Raw genomic sequence first — 17,071 nt, 5'->3', positions numbered from 1 at the left:
TACTTTCAAATATGCAGCACAGTATTATTATTATTTTTGCAATACAGTATTATTAAATATAGTCCCTATGGTGTGCATATTACAACCCCACGACTTGTTTTATAACTGGAAATTTGTACCTTTGACTTCCTTCTCCTATTTTGCCTACCCTCTCTTCCCCCACTTCAAGTAACTACCAAGGTTGTCTCTGTATCCATGAGCTTAGTATTATTTGTTTTGCTTTTGAAAAATAGGTCTTTTAAAAATGAAAACTAAGAAACATGATGTATTGCTTAAAATAAAATAGAAATAAATAACACTATATGAAAGTCTCCCCTGTATTTTTTCCCCTTTATTTTAAAATTCAAACATACATACACGTTTCAGGGATTTTGCCTTACTTGAAATATCACCAGATATATCCCCATCATCCCTGATAATTGCATTGTCTTATGTTCTGCATTTCATTTATTTTTTAAAAAAGATTTTATTTATTTATTCCTGAGAGACACAGAGGGAGAGAGGCAGAGATACAGACAGTGGGAGAAGCAGGCTCTCTGTGGGGAGCTTCATGGGGGACTCAGTGCCAGAACCCTGGGATCACAACCTGAGCCAAAGGCAGACGCTCAACCACTGAGCCACCCAGGTGCTCCTCTGCATTTCCTTTAATATGGAAGTCCAGAAATGTTCAAGAAGATTTGGTACAATGTCTTACAAAGCTCAAGGTCTAACATGAAATGTTTGATATTGCGAGAAGTCAGGAAATGCAGGGTTTTTTTTTTTTTTTGGTTTTTTTTTTTTTGGAATGGAACTGTATTTGTATCTGGAAGTTAATTAGATATTATGCCTTATAACCAATTGGTCTAATTCGTAATGAAAGTATTTTATGAAAAAATAAAGATTAAAATTTTCATTAAGACCTTTTTGTGTTGGCAGTTTGCCTGTGCAGTTGATTTGCATAAAGCATGATTAATGATAACTAAAGAAATAGTTTAACAGGTAGAAGAAGATGAAAAATTATCCTAATGAAAGAACATTTTATGGGGTAAGCATTTCAACAAGAGAAACCTCGATTCATTGGAAGTTTGGACATGACATAACTAGGTGAAATAGTAATGGGATAAACTTATTAGCCAGTGTTCATTAGTTTGATTTGCTTACCTCTGGCATGAGTTTTCTAAGACAAAGGCTTGCAGGTTCCATTTTTTTCTAAAAACTGCACAGAGTCTCAGGCTAATAATCAGTTCAGCACAATCTGATGGTGCAAATGCAAACACTACAGACCAATTCATCTATAAATAACTGAAAATGTGAAAATAAACATAATAAAAACCTACATCTTCTGGTGTATTATTATTAAATTGCTAAATTACATTCTCATGTACACATTTGAGAAGACCAAATCCATTTTACAACTCACACAGGACTTTTTATGTGGCTTCTGACCTATTTTCATATATTATCCATATAATATAAGACACAGGAGGCCCAGGTCATGTGATAAGAATGATTAACATTTGAGTTTGTGTTTGGAATACAAAATATAATAAATACTATTAATGCAAAATAACATTAATAAAATATGGAACTTTTGTGGAAGGAATGCACTATAGAGCTCATTTATTTCAACTATAGCTCTTGACACAGGGTATAGAGGTTCAATACAATCTTTATTCTGGTTGAGTGACTATGGATTTTTGATAATTATGGGAAGAAAGCCGTGACATATTTAGTATTTTTTTATTCATAATAGTGGGCTATATGGACATGATATCTGTGTGGTCACACAGGGTTCCCCACTGTGAGGAGACCCACACTTGGTTAAATTATTGTTAATACCAAAATACTAATAATATTTGAACAAGAGTTCCTTCCTTTTCATTTTGCCCTGAGCCCTACAAATTATGGAGCTGTCCTTCCTGGAACCAAATACTGTGTCCAAGACTCTCTTGTATTAGTATGATCAGTTACCTTTAATCTAAAAACTTCAGTCTTCTGCAAAACTATATGATTTATTATTCCTTCTCTCCTTTCTTATCCTTAGGCTTCATAAACAGAAATTATCAAGGGTGAGACTGGCATGGTTTTCTACTGGTCTTATGACTTTTAATTGAATTTTTTCCTTTGTGAAATGTAATTTTTTAATAGTTTCTTTTTTTATCTAAACTCCAGTTAGTTAACATACAGGTGTACAATTTAGTGATTCCACACATCCATACAACACCCAGTGCTCATCACTACAAGGGCACTCCTTAATCATTATCATTTATTTTAGCTGACAACCTCTGCAGTTTTTCCCTTTTAGAGACTATCTGAATGCTGTTGCAACTGCAAGCTATATTACATAGTCTCATATTAATCATATTAATCCCTCAAACAGAAAAAAAGTACTCTTATATACTCCACCTAGATTTAGTGATCATTACCATTTTGCACCATTTGCTTTATCTCTATATATTCATACATGCACGCACATTTTTCTCATGAATCATTTGAAAATAAGTCACAGACATTATGTCATTTCACCCTGAAATGATTTAACTTGTGTCTCCTAAAAACATGCTTCTCTATGAGCTGGGCACCATGCAAGTTATTTTAACTTGATACAATAATATTATCTGTTCTTATTCCAATTTAAATTTCTCTAATTATCTGGAGTATCTTTTATAGATTTTTAAAAACCTAGCATCCAGTCCAGAATCATACATTATATTTGGTTCTCATGCTTCTAGCTTAGCAAAAACATCAGTATTTGCTATTTTTCCTCCAGAGGCTTTCAAGCGTGATGAAAGCAAGAGCCCCCGTGGCTTATCCTTCTTTGATCATTCAAGGAGGCTGAGTGATACAGGATAAAAGGCAATGTGGTGTAAAGAGTCTAGACTTAGAGTTATGTGTGTGAATCCTAGCTCCATCACTTCATTCTGTGACTTAAGTATTATCTTTAAATTCTCTGAGCCTCACTCTCCTCTCTGAAAAATAGCCATATTACCTACATTAAAGCAATTGTAGAGATGAAATGATATCACAAATGTAAAGTAACTGGAATGTGGATGGCACTCCGTAAATATTTCCTCTTTCCATCCTTCCCTCAATTTTTTGCTGATAGTGAGTTTTTGCTATTTTTTTTTTCCAATATGCAGAGTGAGATTGAGAGGAAGAGAAAAAAGCAAATGTTTTGCCTACTGGCCTTAAAGACCTTTTTGTCTTGTATCATCTCCAATGTGATAACATGCTTTATAGTATTTCAAGTATATTGAGGTTCATTTTAAATTTGAAGGGTATATACAATAGGGTTGTATTTTAAAAGTGTGGCACCTGGAAACCAGAAAAAATAAAGTCTAGAAAAGGCATCTTACGTGTAGATGAATGGTTTCTGCCCTTGAATGTGACATGGCAAAATTCCAGAAAAAGCTGGAAGAGGGTTTCAGCCACAATACGCTACCCTGCGATCCTTCTGGGTTCCACTGGCATTCTGAGTGCCAGCAGACATGATGAGGACCACATTTCTTGGCATTTGCTGGCAGTAAGTTTCTCTCCTCTCTCCACAGCTTTGTCAAACTGGGCCATAGTTTTGGAAATAGGGAAATGAGAACTTCTGTCATCTAAGTCATTCTCTACCTCCTTGGCCTCTAGAACTTCTCCTTGAGGAGGAGGAGTGTGGAATGGGACTGGGTATTCTACAATGGGAGATTGATGGTTAGGTCTTGTTCAATTGACTATGAATTTCTGAATTATCGTGGGAATGCTATGTCTTTCTTTTGACGGCTCAGGGTAACAACAGTCAATATCAGTGGTTTCTCTAGGCTACAGTTTTAACTAGTCCAAGCTACTGAACTGACACTTTTTTCTTTTTCATTTCAAGACATGTATCTTGGAAATATTTTTTAAATTAATCTATGGGGTCAGTTTGATTTCTTATCATTTGCCCTATATTCTCATGGTTCACATAATAAATTTGGCTTGCTGATTTACTGGTGTTTTTTTTTTTTAATGCAAAATTAGTTATTGAGTCTAAGTCTGTCTGAGGAAACCTTCCTTTAAATTGTTTTCTTGACTTTGATTAAATAATCACCCTGTCTTTGTTATTTAGTCTGCTAGGAGGCAGTACTGAGATAGAACTTCAGCTTTAGGGACTACTGGATCCTTTACTCAGTCTCAACCCACTCTAACCCTGTCGGGTTCATTTTAGGAGAGAACATCACTATCATAGGGATCTTAAAGATGCTGCTAAGGAAAGAATGCTCTCTCTCCTTCCCTCTCTCCCTCCTCTCCACTGCCTTTTCTCCCTCCTTCCCTTCCAATCTTTCCCTCTTTCTTTTTTGGTATGCTTTAAACACAAATAGAACTTCACATCTGAAAATTTATATTTACTCTCAGATTTACTACTGTGAAAATGCTAAAGATCTTCATCTTGGCTTTCTATACCTTCATGGGAAAATGATGCCTGTAAGGGACTAGGAAGAAACACTTACTTTTAGTAGAAAATGTCACTAAGAGTTAAGATCTAGGAAAAGAGAGACCGATAAACGAGGTCCATATAGTTGGGGCACCTTGGAGTCAGACACGTGGTAATTCTCAAACTTCTCACTCAGGGAGCTTAGCCCAGCCATGGGGTGGCCAGTTCCCTGTGGTTATGTTTAAAGTTAGAATCGGGTACTGATTAGAGGCAAACATAGAGAATAACTAGCAGTATTTGGGGATATAAGCTGAGTTAGATACTAACTGGTTGATAAATGTTGCTTTTTGTTAAATTTCAAAACTTTAAACTTCTATTAAGCTAAATATTAGGGTAAAATGGAACAGACCTATAAAAGTGAAAAAAGGTAACTATGAGAAGATGCAATTAGCAAACCAAATAAGACAACTTAGAATGAAAGAAATTAGTTGAAGAAATGTTTGAGAAACAAAAAGCTATAGTGCAATTTGTACTTTCTGAAGAAAAATAAATAAATCTAGACAAAGACCTTACATCTTTCACAAAAATTAACTCAAGATGGATTATGGACTTAAATGAAAAGTCTAAAACCATGAAACTCCTGGAAGATAATATGGAGGAAAAATCCAGGAGGGCTCAAGTTTGGTGGTGACTTTTGAGATACAACACTGAAAGCACATTCCATGAAAGAAAAACGTAATAAGTTGGATGATATTAAAATTAAAAACTTCTACTCTGAAAAAGACACTGGTAAGAAATTACAAGAAAAGCTTTATATTGGGAGAAAATATTTGCAAACATATATCTGATAATGAAGTGGCATTCAAAGTTTACAAGGAGCTCTTAAATCTTAACAAAAAGAAAATAAGTAACCCAATTAAAAAATGGGCAAATGATGTGAGTAGATACCTAACTTAAGAGGATATACAGATGGCAAAGAAGCATATGAATAGGTGTTCAGCATCATATGTTCGTAGAGAATTGCAAGTTAAAACAATAGTGAGATTCTGCTACATACCTATTAGACTTGACAACACCAAATACTGGTGACGGAATGGAGCACCAGATACCATCATCCATTGTTGGTGACGATGGTAGATGGTGTAGCACTCCTGAAGATGGTTTGGCAGTTTCTTACAAAATTGAGTATAAGATCCAGCTGTTGCATTCCTTAGTATTTGTCCAAAGGAGTTGAAAAGTTATGTCCACACAGAAACCTGCTTATGAATGTTTATGGCAGCTTGATTCATAATTGCCAAAACTTGGAAGCAACCAAGATGTCCTTCATTAGGTGACTGGATAAACAAACTGGCCCAGCTAGACAATGTGCATTCATTTCCTGAAGATGCTATAACACAGTACAAGTGGGGTTGCTTCAACAAGAGTTGTCACACAGTTTTGAAGCTGGAAGTTTGAAATCCAGATGTTGGCAGGATCAGTTCCTTCTGAGTGCTGTGAGGGAGAATCTGTTCCATGCCTCTCCCCTTGCTGGTGGTGTGCTGGTGATCTTTTGTATTCTTCGGCTTGTGAAAGCATAATTCCCGTCTTCACATGGAAATCTCCTTGTGCCTCTGTATCCAATTCCAGCCCTCCCTTTTTTTTAAAAAAAGAAGTCATCTTGTAGCAGGGACCACCCTAATGATCTCATGTTAACTTGATCATCTGCAAAGACCCTATTTCCACCTAAGGTCACATTCACAGGGCATCAGAACTTCAATATGTGTGGGGAGAGGTACCATTCAACTCATAATATAGTGAAATACTGTTAAAATATTCCATTATTCCAGCAATAAAAAGAAATGACATATTAAGCCACTAAAAGACATGAAGGGAACTTAAAATGTGTATTTCCAAATGAAAGAAACCAATCTGAAATAAAGCTATGTACCATATAATTCCAGCTACATGACATTCTTGAAAAGGCAAAAACAGGGAGAAAGTAAAAAGATTGGTGGGTTGCCAGAGATCGGGGGTGATGAAAGGATGAATAAATGGAGCACAGGTGATTTTTAGGGCAGTGAAACTATTCTATATGACATTATAAAGGCAAATACATGTCATCATACATTTGTCAAAAACCTATAGAATATAGAACACAAAGAATGATCCCTAATATAAACCATGGACTTTAGTTAATAATATTATATCAACATTGGCTCATCCATTCTAACACATGTGCCACAACAAAAGCAAGATGTTAATAATAGGAAAAACTATGTGTGTGATGAGGTACTGAGATATATATGAGAACTCTCTATACTTTCTGTTCAAGTTTTCTGTAAGCCTAAAACTTCCCTAAAATAATAAGTTTTATGAATATACTTTAAAAATATCCTGTGGTAGAGAGATTCCAGATAGCTCCATTAGCTGGGGCAGTAAGGAAGGGTCTCTGGGAGCACCATAAGGAGCAGACGGAAATAGGAATGCAGTAGAAGAAAATGAGCATGGACTGGAATAGGGTTTTTTAAACAGAGTATCATTTGGATTTTGTCCTAGGTATGATAGGGTTTAATAGGAAAGCATTAGGATATGATCTGTGTTTCAAAAATATCACTCTGGGGTGCCCGGGTGACTCAGTTACTTAAGCACTGACTCTTCATTTCTGCTGAGGTTGTGATCTCAGGTTGTGAGATTGAGCCCTGAGTCAGCTCTGCATGGGGCATGGAGCCTGCTTGAGATTCTCTCCACTTCTCCTCACTCTCTCTATAAATGAATGAATGAAATAAATAAATAAATAAATAAATAAATAAATAAATAAATAAATAATCACTCTGGCTGTTGGATGTAAAGAATATATTATGTATGGAATGTATGGAGGCAACACTGGAAGGAAGCAGGGAGACTGGTTAGGAGGATACTGCAGTAGTCCAAGCAAGAAACGATGATGTTTTGGACTAAGGTTGAGCAGCAGATATGGAAATAAGGGGATTGATTTGGGATGTGTTTGAGAAGGGTAATGGTAGAGAGGATTTCTCCCTCTGTCAATCATCTGTGACACAGCCATGAATCTGGAAATATGTGGAAATGTCAAATTGGTTCTAGGCTGAAATCCATGCCCTTTGCCATTCACATCTCCTTCCATGGAATGAAAACTCATCAGATCAAATATTACTTTAATATAAATGGCCTTGCAAAATTGCACATGATGTTTGTTTTTCATAATGTTTGTTGTATAGAATTTGACCTGTATGTAAGATTCATTTAATACAGGCTTAAAGTGTTTTGCTTTCCTTTCACTTTCTCTGAAAATGTTTAATTACTGAAGTAAGAAAGTGTCTCGTTTAGCAAAGAGAGAAGTTAATATAACTGAGCAACTCTGTATCTGTAGCAACTCTGCAACTAAAAACACTCCTGTTTCTGTTACTTAGATTGGTCATACCATATCTGAAATACAGGCCAACAATAATGGGAAGCTGTTGAATATGATGAAATCACAAGGGCATCAGTCATAACTTGGCAAGGGAAAAAGGGGAGTTTTTGTTATTGTTGTATATTTTAAAAAGTATTCTTAAAATTGACTGAGAGTAACAAATATTTCAGTTTTTGCCTTGATATTTTAAAACGGATGACAAAAATTAGAAAGCAAAGGACAGCCATAACTGACTTAGAATATGGCAAATTAACAGAAGAATTGATATCACTCATTTTAAAGAAGACTGCAAAAATAAAATATTCTTAAAGAAATTTAGAAAAATTACTACAGTCTTTGAAACATTACAAAAAGCAGGGTTACTTTGTTTCCTGTGGGGAAATCCAAATGCACATAGGATAGTAGTCAAGTGAACAAGAATGCCATACTTCAAATAAATGTAATATTTTGAATAAGAAAATAGGATGGTATATGTGAGTTGTATGCTTTTTTTTTTTAAAAAAAAGAAAGATTTTTTAAAAATTTATTAGAAAGATCAAGAGCACAAGCAGGGGAAGGGGCAGAGAAAGAGGGAGAAGCAGGCTCCCCACTGAGCAGGGAGCATGATTGGGGGAACCCCGTGGGGAGAGCCTGCCACGCAGCTCGATCCCAAGGCTCCAGGATCATGACCTGAGGCTGAAGGCAGATGCTTAACCCACTGAACCACCCAGGCCCCCCTGAATTGTATGCTTTTTGATTACTTGTCAGTTCTTTCATTTTAGAAGAGTATACCTGATTCTTAATAATTAAGCATTATTAGAAATTACATTTGCCTAATGAAAAAGAGATAGTATCCTTGGAGCTATTATTCACAGCTTGTGACATTATTGATTTTTCGAGTCCATTCCGGGGTGCTTACACTTAGGTCCTCAGTGCTTCCCTTTACGAAGAGTGAAATAATCTAGATTGAGCTGCACTTTCTCCTTTTAAAAATTCTACCTCATTCATTTTCCGACAAAGCTTTTACCTGATTTGGAAATTTCACTGTTTGCCAATACCTTGTTTTCTCTGTATAGAATGTATCTAATGTCTATACATGAGCAATATTACTTACTCTTGGCTGCAGGAATCATCTCACAGTTCTAAGTTCAATAAACATGACATCGTGAACCACATCAATCTTAATAGAAAGGAAAACGTGAAGAAAACAAAAGAAGGGAAAACATGAGGATGTGTTGTATCTATTGCTACTGCTCTACCATTTTTTATTTCAGAAGTTCTTACCAACAAGATAATCACAAAATAAACAGTTCTACAAGATTTGTCTTGCGCCGTGTCAGCCTGAGTAATTTTCAATTCAGAGTTTGCAAGGAATTGGCATTTTGCCTCACATTAACACTTCTAGAAAGACTATCTGAAACCTTCAAGGTGAGAAACACATCCACGTATTTAATAAAACCTTAAGGATATAAACTATTGTAATCATGTAAACAAAAAAGTCAGGTCTTCATGGGGTGGTCACAAAAATGATATTAATGGCATTTTTTTTTTCTTGAGAGTTTTAGGAGTTGCCTGAATAGGAAAAACTAAATTATCTGTTTTCTTTGACCTGTTTCTATCATTTGTGAAAGGTCCCCAGGGTCATCCAGGAAGCCAGTGGAGCATGTGGGAGACAGAAGAGGAGAAAACTGGGGAGGGCACGGGGAGCCTTAGCTTTAACCTTGCATTAAGTCCAGTCCCCCCCGGGCGAGAGGGGAAGGAGGTCACCCTTCCTCTTCCCCCTGCACAGGGCACAGACCTGGCCTCCTAGTTCCTCCTCTTTCCAGGACGCGTTCGTGCGCGCGTCATTGGTTCCCAGCGCAGCTCGCTCCCGGGCGGCTCTATTCACAGTAAAGGATCCAACTCGGTTAAGAAGCCCCACCGAGGGCTGACGGGGAGGGCCGTGGGCGCTCGGACGTCCCACGCAAATCCCAAATCTCGGCCTCTGTGGAGATACAGAGACACCTGTAAGTGTAGCTCTGCACACGCACACGCACACGCACACGCACACGCGCGCGCAAGCATGTTTCGTTTCCATTCCCGACGCAAGTTTTCTACCTAGAACTTCTTTCCTCCTGCGTCCATCGCCCGCCTCACCGGGGCTGCGCAGCTCGTCCGCGCCGCCGGCCCGGGGGCTGTCGCTCCTGCCGACCCCGCCGCGGGCAGCCCGGGCGCCGGAGCGCGCTGCAGGCGGGCGGGCAGCGCCGGGTGGAGGCGCCGCTCTCCCCGCCGTGTCGCCCACCGCCGCCCTCCGCAGTCGCCCCGGCCCCCGCCCCCGCCCCCGCCCCCACGCTCGCTGCTAAGCCGGCCCGCGGGCGCGGCGGGCGCGGCGGGCGGGGCGCTGGGGCGTGGGGCGCTGGGGCGGGGGGCCCGGGATGCCCGCGCCGCGCGTCCCGCCTCCGCCGCCCCCTCCGCCCCCTCCGCCGCCGCCGCCCCCGTCCCCGCCGCGCGCGGCCGCCCGGCGCGGGGGCGCGAACCGCTCGGGCTCACAGGTGGCCGCGCCCCCGGCTCGCGCCGCCGCCCCCGGCCGCCGCCACCTCCCGCGCAGCCCGCAGCCCGCAGCCCGAGCCCGAGCCCGAGCCCCCCGGGGGCGCGCCGGGGGCGACGGCGGGGCGGGGCAGCGACGGGGCGGGGAGCTCCGGCTTCCCCCGCGGACCCAGGAAGTTGTCCTGAGACCAATGGCACCGCCGGCCCGCGGCTGAGCAGCCACGTCGCCAGAGCAGCATGTGGACTGGCTCGCCGGGTGCCCGAAGAGCCGCGTGGCCGCCGCCGCCCCCTCCGCCGCCGGCAGCCGGAGCCCCGCGCGGGGCGAGGAGCGGGGGCGCGCGGCCGCCGCGTCCCCTGCTCGCTGCCGGCCGCTGCTCCTCGGGAGGTGGCAGTCACCGTCGCTGCTGAGAAAGCGGCCCGCGCTCCCGCGCTCCCGCGGCCGGGGCCGGCCAGGAGGGACACGCAGCGCGCCCCGCTCGGACCCACATGGCTTGTTACCTGGTCATCAGTTCGAGGCATCTCAGCAATGGGCACTACCGGGGCATCAAAGGAGTCTTCCGAGGGCCCCTCCGCAAGAACGGATCTCCCTCTCCGGTAACCTGCACACGCGCGCGCGCTCACACTCACACTCACTCACACACACACACAGCGCGCGTTCAAAATCAAGAGAAACAGAAAGAAAAAGAAAGAAAGGAAAAAGAGAGAGAGAGACCTTGTCCGGGCGTAACGCGCCGGTGGTGGCCACCTGCCTTACCGGGGAGGCTGCTGTGTCTGTTTTTGCCATTTATTGTCAGACTGTTACACGGTGAGGGTGTGTGTTTACAGGTGTACGTTCAACACGGTCATTAGCATCTGTAGTGCCACGGATGCAAATATTTACTGAATGCAGTTGTTCACTGCAGGGCTGTGCTGAAGGTAGCTCCTGAGCGCTGTGCCAAGTTAGGAATCTACGGATTTGGGCAGGGTAGAAAGTTCGAGGGGCACTTTGCAACCAGGCTTTGTGAACTCATCAGTTGAGATTAGTTGGATAATGCTGCGGTTACTTTATAAGAAAATTAACTTCTTCCAGATTTTGCATCAGGGTGCTGGCGGATGGAAAGGTGTTGCATGCCGACACTTGAGTAGATTTAACGCTTAACTGTGTGGGTTCCTTAAGGAACGCCAGAGTCCTTTGTGGAAATAGGAAGTGGGTAGTTGGTGGTATTAGGTACAGATGGATTTACATGACATGCGAGTGATCACTCAACTTAATGCACTATTGAATTTACTTAACTATTTGATTTATTCAAGTATTCTTCTTTATCTTTTTAGATATTTATTTTATTTATTTGTTTTCCTGGAGAAGTTACTACTGTTTATTTTTTTCTTTTTACATTTTTTTAAAATTTAAATTCAATTTGACAACGTATAGTATAACACCCAGTGCTCATCCCGCCAAGTGCCCTTTTCATTGCAGGTCACCCAGTTACCCCAACCCTCCACCCACCTCCCCTTCTGCCTGGACTATAAGAGAAAGGAGGAGAGCTGAGTGAGAAAAATTAGAGAGGGAGACAAACCATGGGAGACTCCTAACTCTGGGAAATCGTTACCAGACTGCAGGACTTCGATATATTATTTATAATTGGTAGATGCTAGAGACTAATATTTTACAGATTTAAATGTATTTTAAAAATGTTATGGCATATTAAAAAAAAAGTTTTGGACTCTTAATAAGTGACAAAGGACAAGTTTTCTAGTTTAGTAGAAAAACCAGTATTTTAAGTCTGTATGATATGAACAGAGAAAACTTAAGTTGCCTGATTTTTATCTATTTTTTGTACTTTTCATCATGGTTTAATGCTTCATTAGCATGAATTATTCAAAACTGCAATACATCTTGAAAACTTTTGATTAAGTGCTATCTGTGATTTGCATGAGAAATTTAAAGTCAGAAAGTCCACGTACCCAGAGCTATCACTAGGACTCCTAATTATGACACACTAGTGCCTCACATGTTTTTATGCACTGTAAATGTGGGTCGTTGCAATCCCTCCCACCGCCTCAACTACATGGTGCCAAAGCAGAAGTGTTAGATGGAATACACAATTTATATTTACAATAAATTTCTTAGGACTAGAGGGGTCTTGGAGAGTTTTAGTTGAAGAAAGCCCACATTCAGTCCTTCTGAGCAGCTGGTCTGAATTCTTTCTATTTTTAAAGATTCTCAGGATTGGAGTTTCTGCAGTCTCAGCAAACCACCTTAATGTTTAACAACCCACAGTGTCAGAATCTTCCTTATAGCAAACTTAAATCTATCAAGTTTTTCCTACAAGCTCATTTCATCTTGAAAACCTAGAATGTTCCGCCTTTCTCATAGGTATTAGTGTTCAGTGCTTTGATAATCTCTGTGGCTGTGTTCCAAAACCCTCTCTTTGGTTATGGAAATCTGAATCGGGGAGTGTGTATAGTATATATGCCTTAATAGTTCACAGGATAAAGGAAGAATTACTTCAGAGTTCCTACATTGTTCAGTTCTAGTTAAGTTGCTTAGAATATGGAACTAATCTTACAAAATCTAAAAGGCTTGCAGAGGAAATTTTTGTCACAAGGTCAGAAGGTGTCCTTCCTTCTCCTCTGTGGTCACTCATCTCCTAGAGGCCTGATTGATATCCCAGGGACAGGATGCATGAATGTGGTCGTTGTGACAAGACAACCCGTAACCCCCGTGGCTCTACTGGCTGACCAGGTGCTCACAGCCACAGGACACTATTCTCATTCACTGCTGGGCTCATGTTTACTAAATACTAATTCATTTACTTTTATCTAGGTGCTATACTTTGGGCTTGTTCTCTCCAATATTTACACACGTCTGAGTGTGCTTAAATTACATTTGCAGCATTCAAAAAATATACGATTTAGCCTGTATATGGGCTTCCTACATCTGATATATTTGTCTTCTTTTACATTTTACTTTGGAATTTGAATGATTTTTTTCAAAGTTTCAGTAGTTTCTCACATGAGCTAGGCAGTGTGTGAAAAATTGATGTTCATTCATTTTCTGTCACGAGCAGGTTTTTGAGACAAGTCATTGCCTTCACATTACATGACACTTAGTCTTTCTTCCTAGATTAAAATAGGTCACTACCTTCTGGACCTTAGACTTTTGAGCATCTAAGTAATAGTTTTCTAGTATAGATGAGTGTAGGTTTGCCATCTTTATTAATGAGTTGTGAAGCATGAAGCTGAAAACTGTGGCTATACGTCATTTCTCTTTTTATATTAAGCAATACACATACCCCTGTTAATTTCAGGTTGACAGACATTTGTTGATTTTTTTTAACAAGATAAATATTAAGCTCACAGATCCACAATATACAGTCATCTATTTTTTTTCTTAAAACACTTATCTATTCTGACAGTATCTTTTTATTGTTTTTTTCAAATTTGGTGCCTATTTGGGGCACAAATTAACCTCTCCGTCATTGACTTGGATTATTTCCACTCACTGAGACTCAGTTTATCTGGGACTCTGGATTGGGATACAATCATTAATTGATTTAACTCACTCTTACTGAGGTCTGCAGTACTTCAACTTTGGCTCTTACTCTCTTAATCCAAGTGTCCTTTCTATTTTAATTCCTATTTTTCTGTTTTAATAAAGCTGTTTAAAAGTAGCACATAACACAGTTATTGAATGAGACTATTTTGTAACTTTGTTATAAATAGTGTAAAAACCACAATTCCTCTTTATGTGATAAGAATTTCTCCTAATAGACACAGACACACACACACACACACACACACACACACACACACACCCCTACCTGGATAGTATAAATTTAACATTTCAGTACCTTCTGGATGTAATTCTTCATTTATATATTCAAAGTAGTTATATACATTTGTCATGTTCAAATCACATGCCTGTAGAATCTGGACATGTGATATTAAACTGACAGTACACAGGGAATGATTACATTTATATACATTTTTATTTCAAAGAATTTCATTTAGAAAACATTGAATCATTACATGGAGTTCTTATAATAGATACTTAGTGGGATACTTGAGAAATAAATAAAGCATTTTACCCCCAAACAGTCTCCACAGATCAGGAAACTGGAAATCCTGGAGTGAAATTCAGCTCCTATCTTCAAAGTGAACACATGCAAATGTCTTCTGTGTTGCATCTCTCTTCTTTTGGAGACTTGATATGAAAAAAATAGCATACTGCTTTCCATCCTAATTAGAATGTGAATAATTGATGAGATAGTTTATGTTACTTTAAATCCTGGGATAGATTAAAGAAAAGAAAAATGACAGAGTATTACATAGTACTTTGTATGCCATTGAGTGTTACGTAGTACTTAATGATAAGAGTCTCTAAGTTTAGAAAATAAATTTGTACCCTCTCACGTTTTAGGATATGTATCTCCTACCCTATCACAACTCGAAATAAAATGACTGGACAATGACTTTAAAAATCCATGTGATATACACATACACATGCACCCACATGCATGTCTATAGGCACACACACAGGCATACAGATGTAATGTTATCAGCGCTCAAACCTAAGAAGTAACGAGATATTACATTGTAAAGCCCTTTCCCATCAAATATGTTAACAGTAAAACTTTGTTATTATAATTGAAACACTCATTAAGAAAACAGTCTATAGGTGAATTCACTTTTTGTGTGTGAACTTCTGAGTTCTTCTGTCACCAAGTTTGGATTCAATAAAAAAAAATAATATCCTCTATGTAGTGCCAAAAATATGTTTGAATTTATTATTAATTAATGAAAATATTGTCTCAAATTCAGATTTGAGTATGGTTTGTTAGTTAATTTGTGTGTGGTTAATAGTACGAATGTCATTCAGGTTACCAATTGATGAAATATTAATAACAATCATAAGTTGTATATTTTGTCCATGGTTTGAAGCTTACATAGAGTGACACTTCTTAAGAAGCACCTATTACTGAGAGTACCATAGTTAGACATCTAGGATTGCCTGTTTCTGGAGATGCTTATTATCTTCCCTCCAAATGTTGCATATGAAGGAAACTCTTGGGATTTTCATCTGAGCAACAGATCAGGGTCCTTGGATTTTGTTTTTGTTGTTATTTTGTTCTGTTTAGTGATCTTATTTTAAATTATGTATCTGACTAAATTGCCGAATGGAACGAGGTGGCAAAAAAAGAAGCCAGCATTTTCAGTGGACTAAAAAATTGTATAAAGCTCCTTTTTAAAAATTAAAAATGAATATGTATAAATCAAAAAAGTTCTAGAAACCAATTACCTTGAGGATACGTCTCTTCACAGAACTCCTTACACAAAGCAATGAGTGCATACACAACTTTGTTGTTTTTTCTAATGCCTATACTTTTCCGTTGTGTTTTCATTATGTTTAATAAGTACCAAGTTAAACACATCTAAAAAATGCTCTCAAACTGATGCACTTTTCATGTGCCAAGTATAATCATGAAGATATGATCTCCTGTAGAGAAGTCACCTGCCTCCTCTTTTGGAATTCATGAATAGGTAATACCTCCTACTGAAACATTTAGATATTTGCAATAAAGAGGACTCAGTTAAGATTTTTATAATCATGTTTTCTTTATTATGACGAATGTTGTATTAAGCACACGCCTTTTTTCTCACCGCCTTTTCAGCGCTTTCTTCTTTCCCCCAACTAACTGATTTCAGAAACTTGTAGTTGGCATTTATGCTTTCAAAAAGAAGTGTCAACTTTTTACGTCTGAAATTTGTGTTTATCTGCCTTTGGAAGTTTCCCATAAGTAAGAAAAATCAATTGGGTATTTGAATGGTATAGTTCATGACTTTTATTAGATTATTCTATGTTTATTTCATAATTAAAGTTTGATAAATCAAATCCTTTGTTTCTTTTAGACATACAGTTAAGATAACCTCTATTTTAAATTTCTCCTCCATAATTTGGAAACAAAATAAAAACAAAACAGATTGGTATCATGTGTAGGTGAAATTAGGTTGATATTTAACATAGAACTTAATCATTTGTAGTTGAAAGCGTAATTATGAGACCTTTGTTGTATAATTTGTATGCACTATGATGCATATTTTTCGTGTGGTATGTATTAACAGAGCTCGAAATATCAGTAGGTTTTAGGCTGTATTGGGAGCAAGGAGCAAAAAGAGTAATATATGTTTTAAATAACTCTCTGAAGTGCATTTCAGGGTGAATTTGGTTGGTTCAAAATACACATTGTCAGAATAATTCTTGAGTATATATGTACATATTTTGTAGAAAGTAATTTGAATCAAAATTGAAGTAAAAATGCTACTTTGCTTGAAAAATCTTCGTTTTAACAAGTACGGTTTTTTTGGGTAATCCTTATAAAATGACAGGTGACAGCCTTTTGTAGATAGTGTGAGTCAGGTTTACTTAGGGGATAAGGTGTGGAGAGAGAAATTAAATATTTGATAGGCTTTCACGACAAAGTGTAGTTATGATGATGATAGGAATATGCCAGTCACCAAGTTCCACAGTCTCTCTTGCTTTGGAAGTACTTACTGAATTTCCAAAAGAAATTCTGGAAAAATGAGTTACATTATACCTTAGGCAATATTCTCACTTGTAACTAAGGCCTTGTTGGCTTATTGAAGACAAAAAAAAAACAATGCCAAAGAATATTATATAGCATATGAAATGAAAGGGGCTTTTAGAAACATTCACTCGTGTGTGATGTTACTTTTCCCAAGATTGGCCCCTGATAACATACATTCATCGAACTAATAATCCCTTCTTTGATTCAAATTTG

At 38.8% G+C, this 17,071-nt stretch overlaps 2 protein-coding genes and 1 long non-coding RNA gene across 9 annotated transcripts in view; 1 reads left to right on the top strand and 2 right to left on the bottom strand.

Annotated features, from left to right (window-relative positions):
* Positions 1-8,996: 8,996 nt before the first annotated feature.
* Positions 8,997-10,042, bottom strand: LOC144288965 (uncharacterized). The gene is made up of 2 exons (XR_013357024.1): positions 9,861-10,042; positions 8,997-9,747 (listed from the first exon to the last, which is right to left on the bottom strand). It is a non-coding gene; the product is annotated as an uncharacterized LOC144288965 (long non-coding RNA).
* Positions 10,043-10,664: 622 nt separating this feature from the next.
* Positions 10,665-17,071, top strand: part of ZNF804B (zinc finger protein 804B) — a 493,317-nt gene continuing 486,910 nt past the window's right edge. Inside the window, exon 1 of the mRNA XM_077857064.1 lies at positions 10,665-10,883. Within this exon, the coding sequence (XP_077713190.1) occupies positions 10,776-10,883 (108 nt within the window). The 5' untranslated portion in view covers positions 10,665-10,775. The remainder of the gene's footprint in view (positions 10,884-17,071) is intronic.
* The window catches only part of TEX47 (testis expressed 47), a 29,224-nt gene continuing 26,391 nt past the window's right edge, over positions 14,239-17,071 (bottom strand). For 5 of the 7 annotated variants that reach the window (XM_077857058.1, XM_077857057.1, XM_077857056.1 and 2 more), the window contains one exon: positions 14,239-14,510. The gene's annotated coding sequence lies outside the window, so the exon portion shown is untranslated. Of the gene's footprint in view, positions 14,560-17,071 lie in introns of all 7 variants that reach the window. The other 2 variants (XM_077857061.1, XM_077857063.1) reach the window with 1 other exon arrangement.

This window comes from Canis aureus, chromosome 18 (assembly GCF_053574225.1).
Source record: "Canis aureus isolate CA01 chromosome 18, VMU_Caureus_v.1.0, whole genome shotgun sequence".
NCBI classification, from domain to species: domain Eukaryota; kingdom Metazoa; phylum Chordata; class Mammalia; order Carnivora; family Canidae; genus Canis; species Canis aureus.
This window is presented reverse-complemented; position numbering and strand designations above follow the sequence as displayed.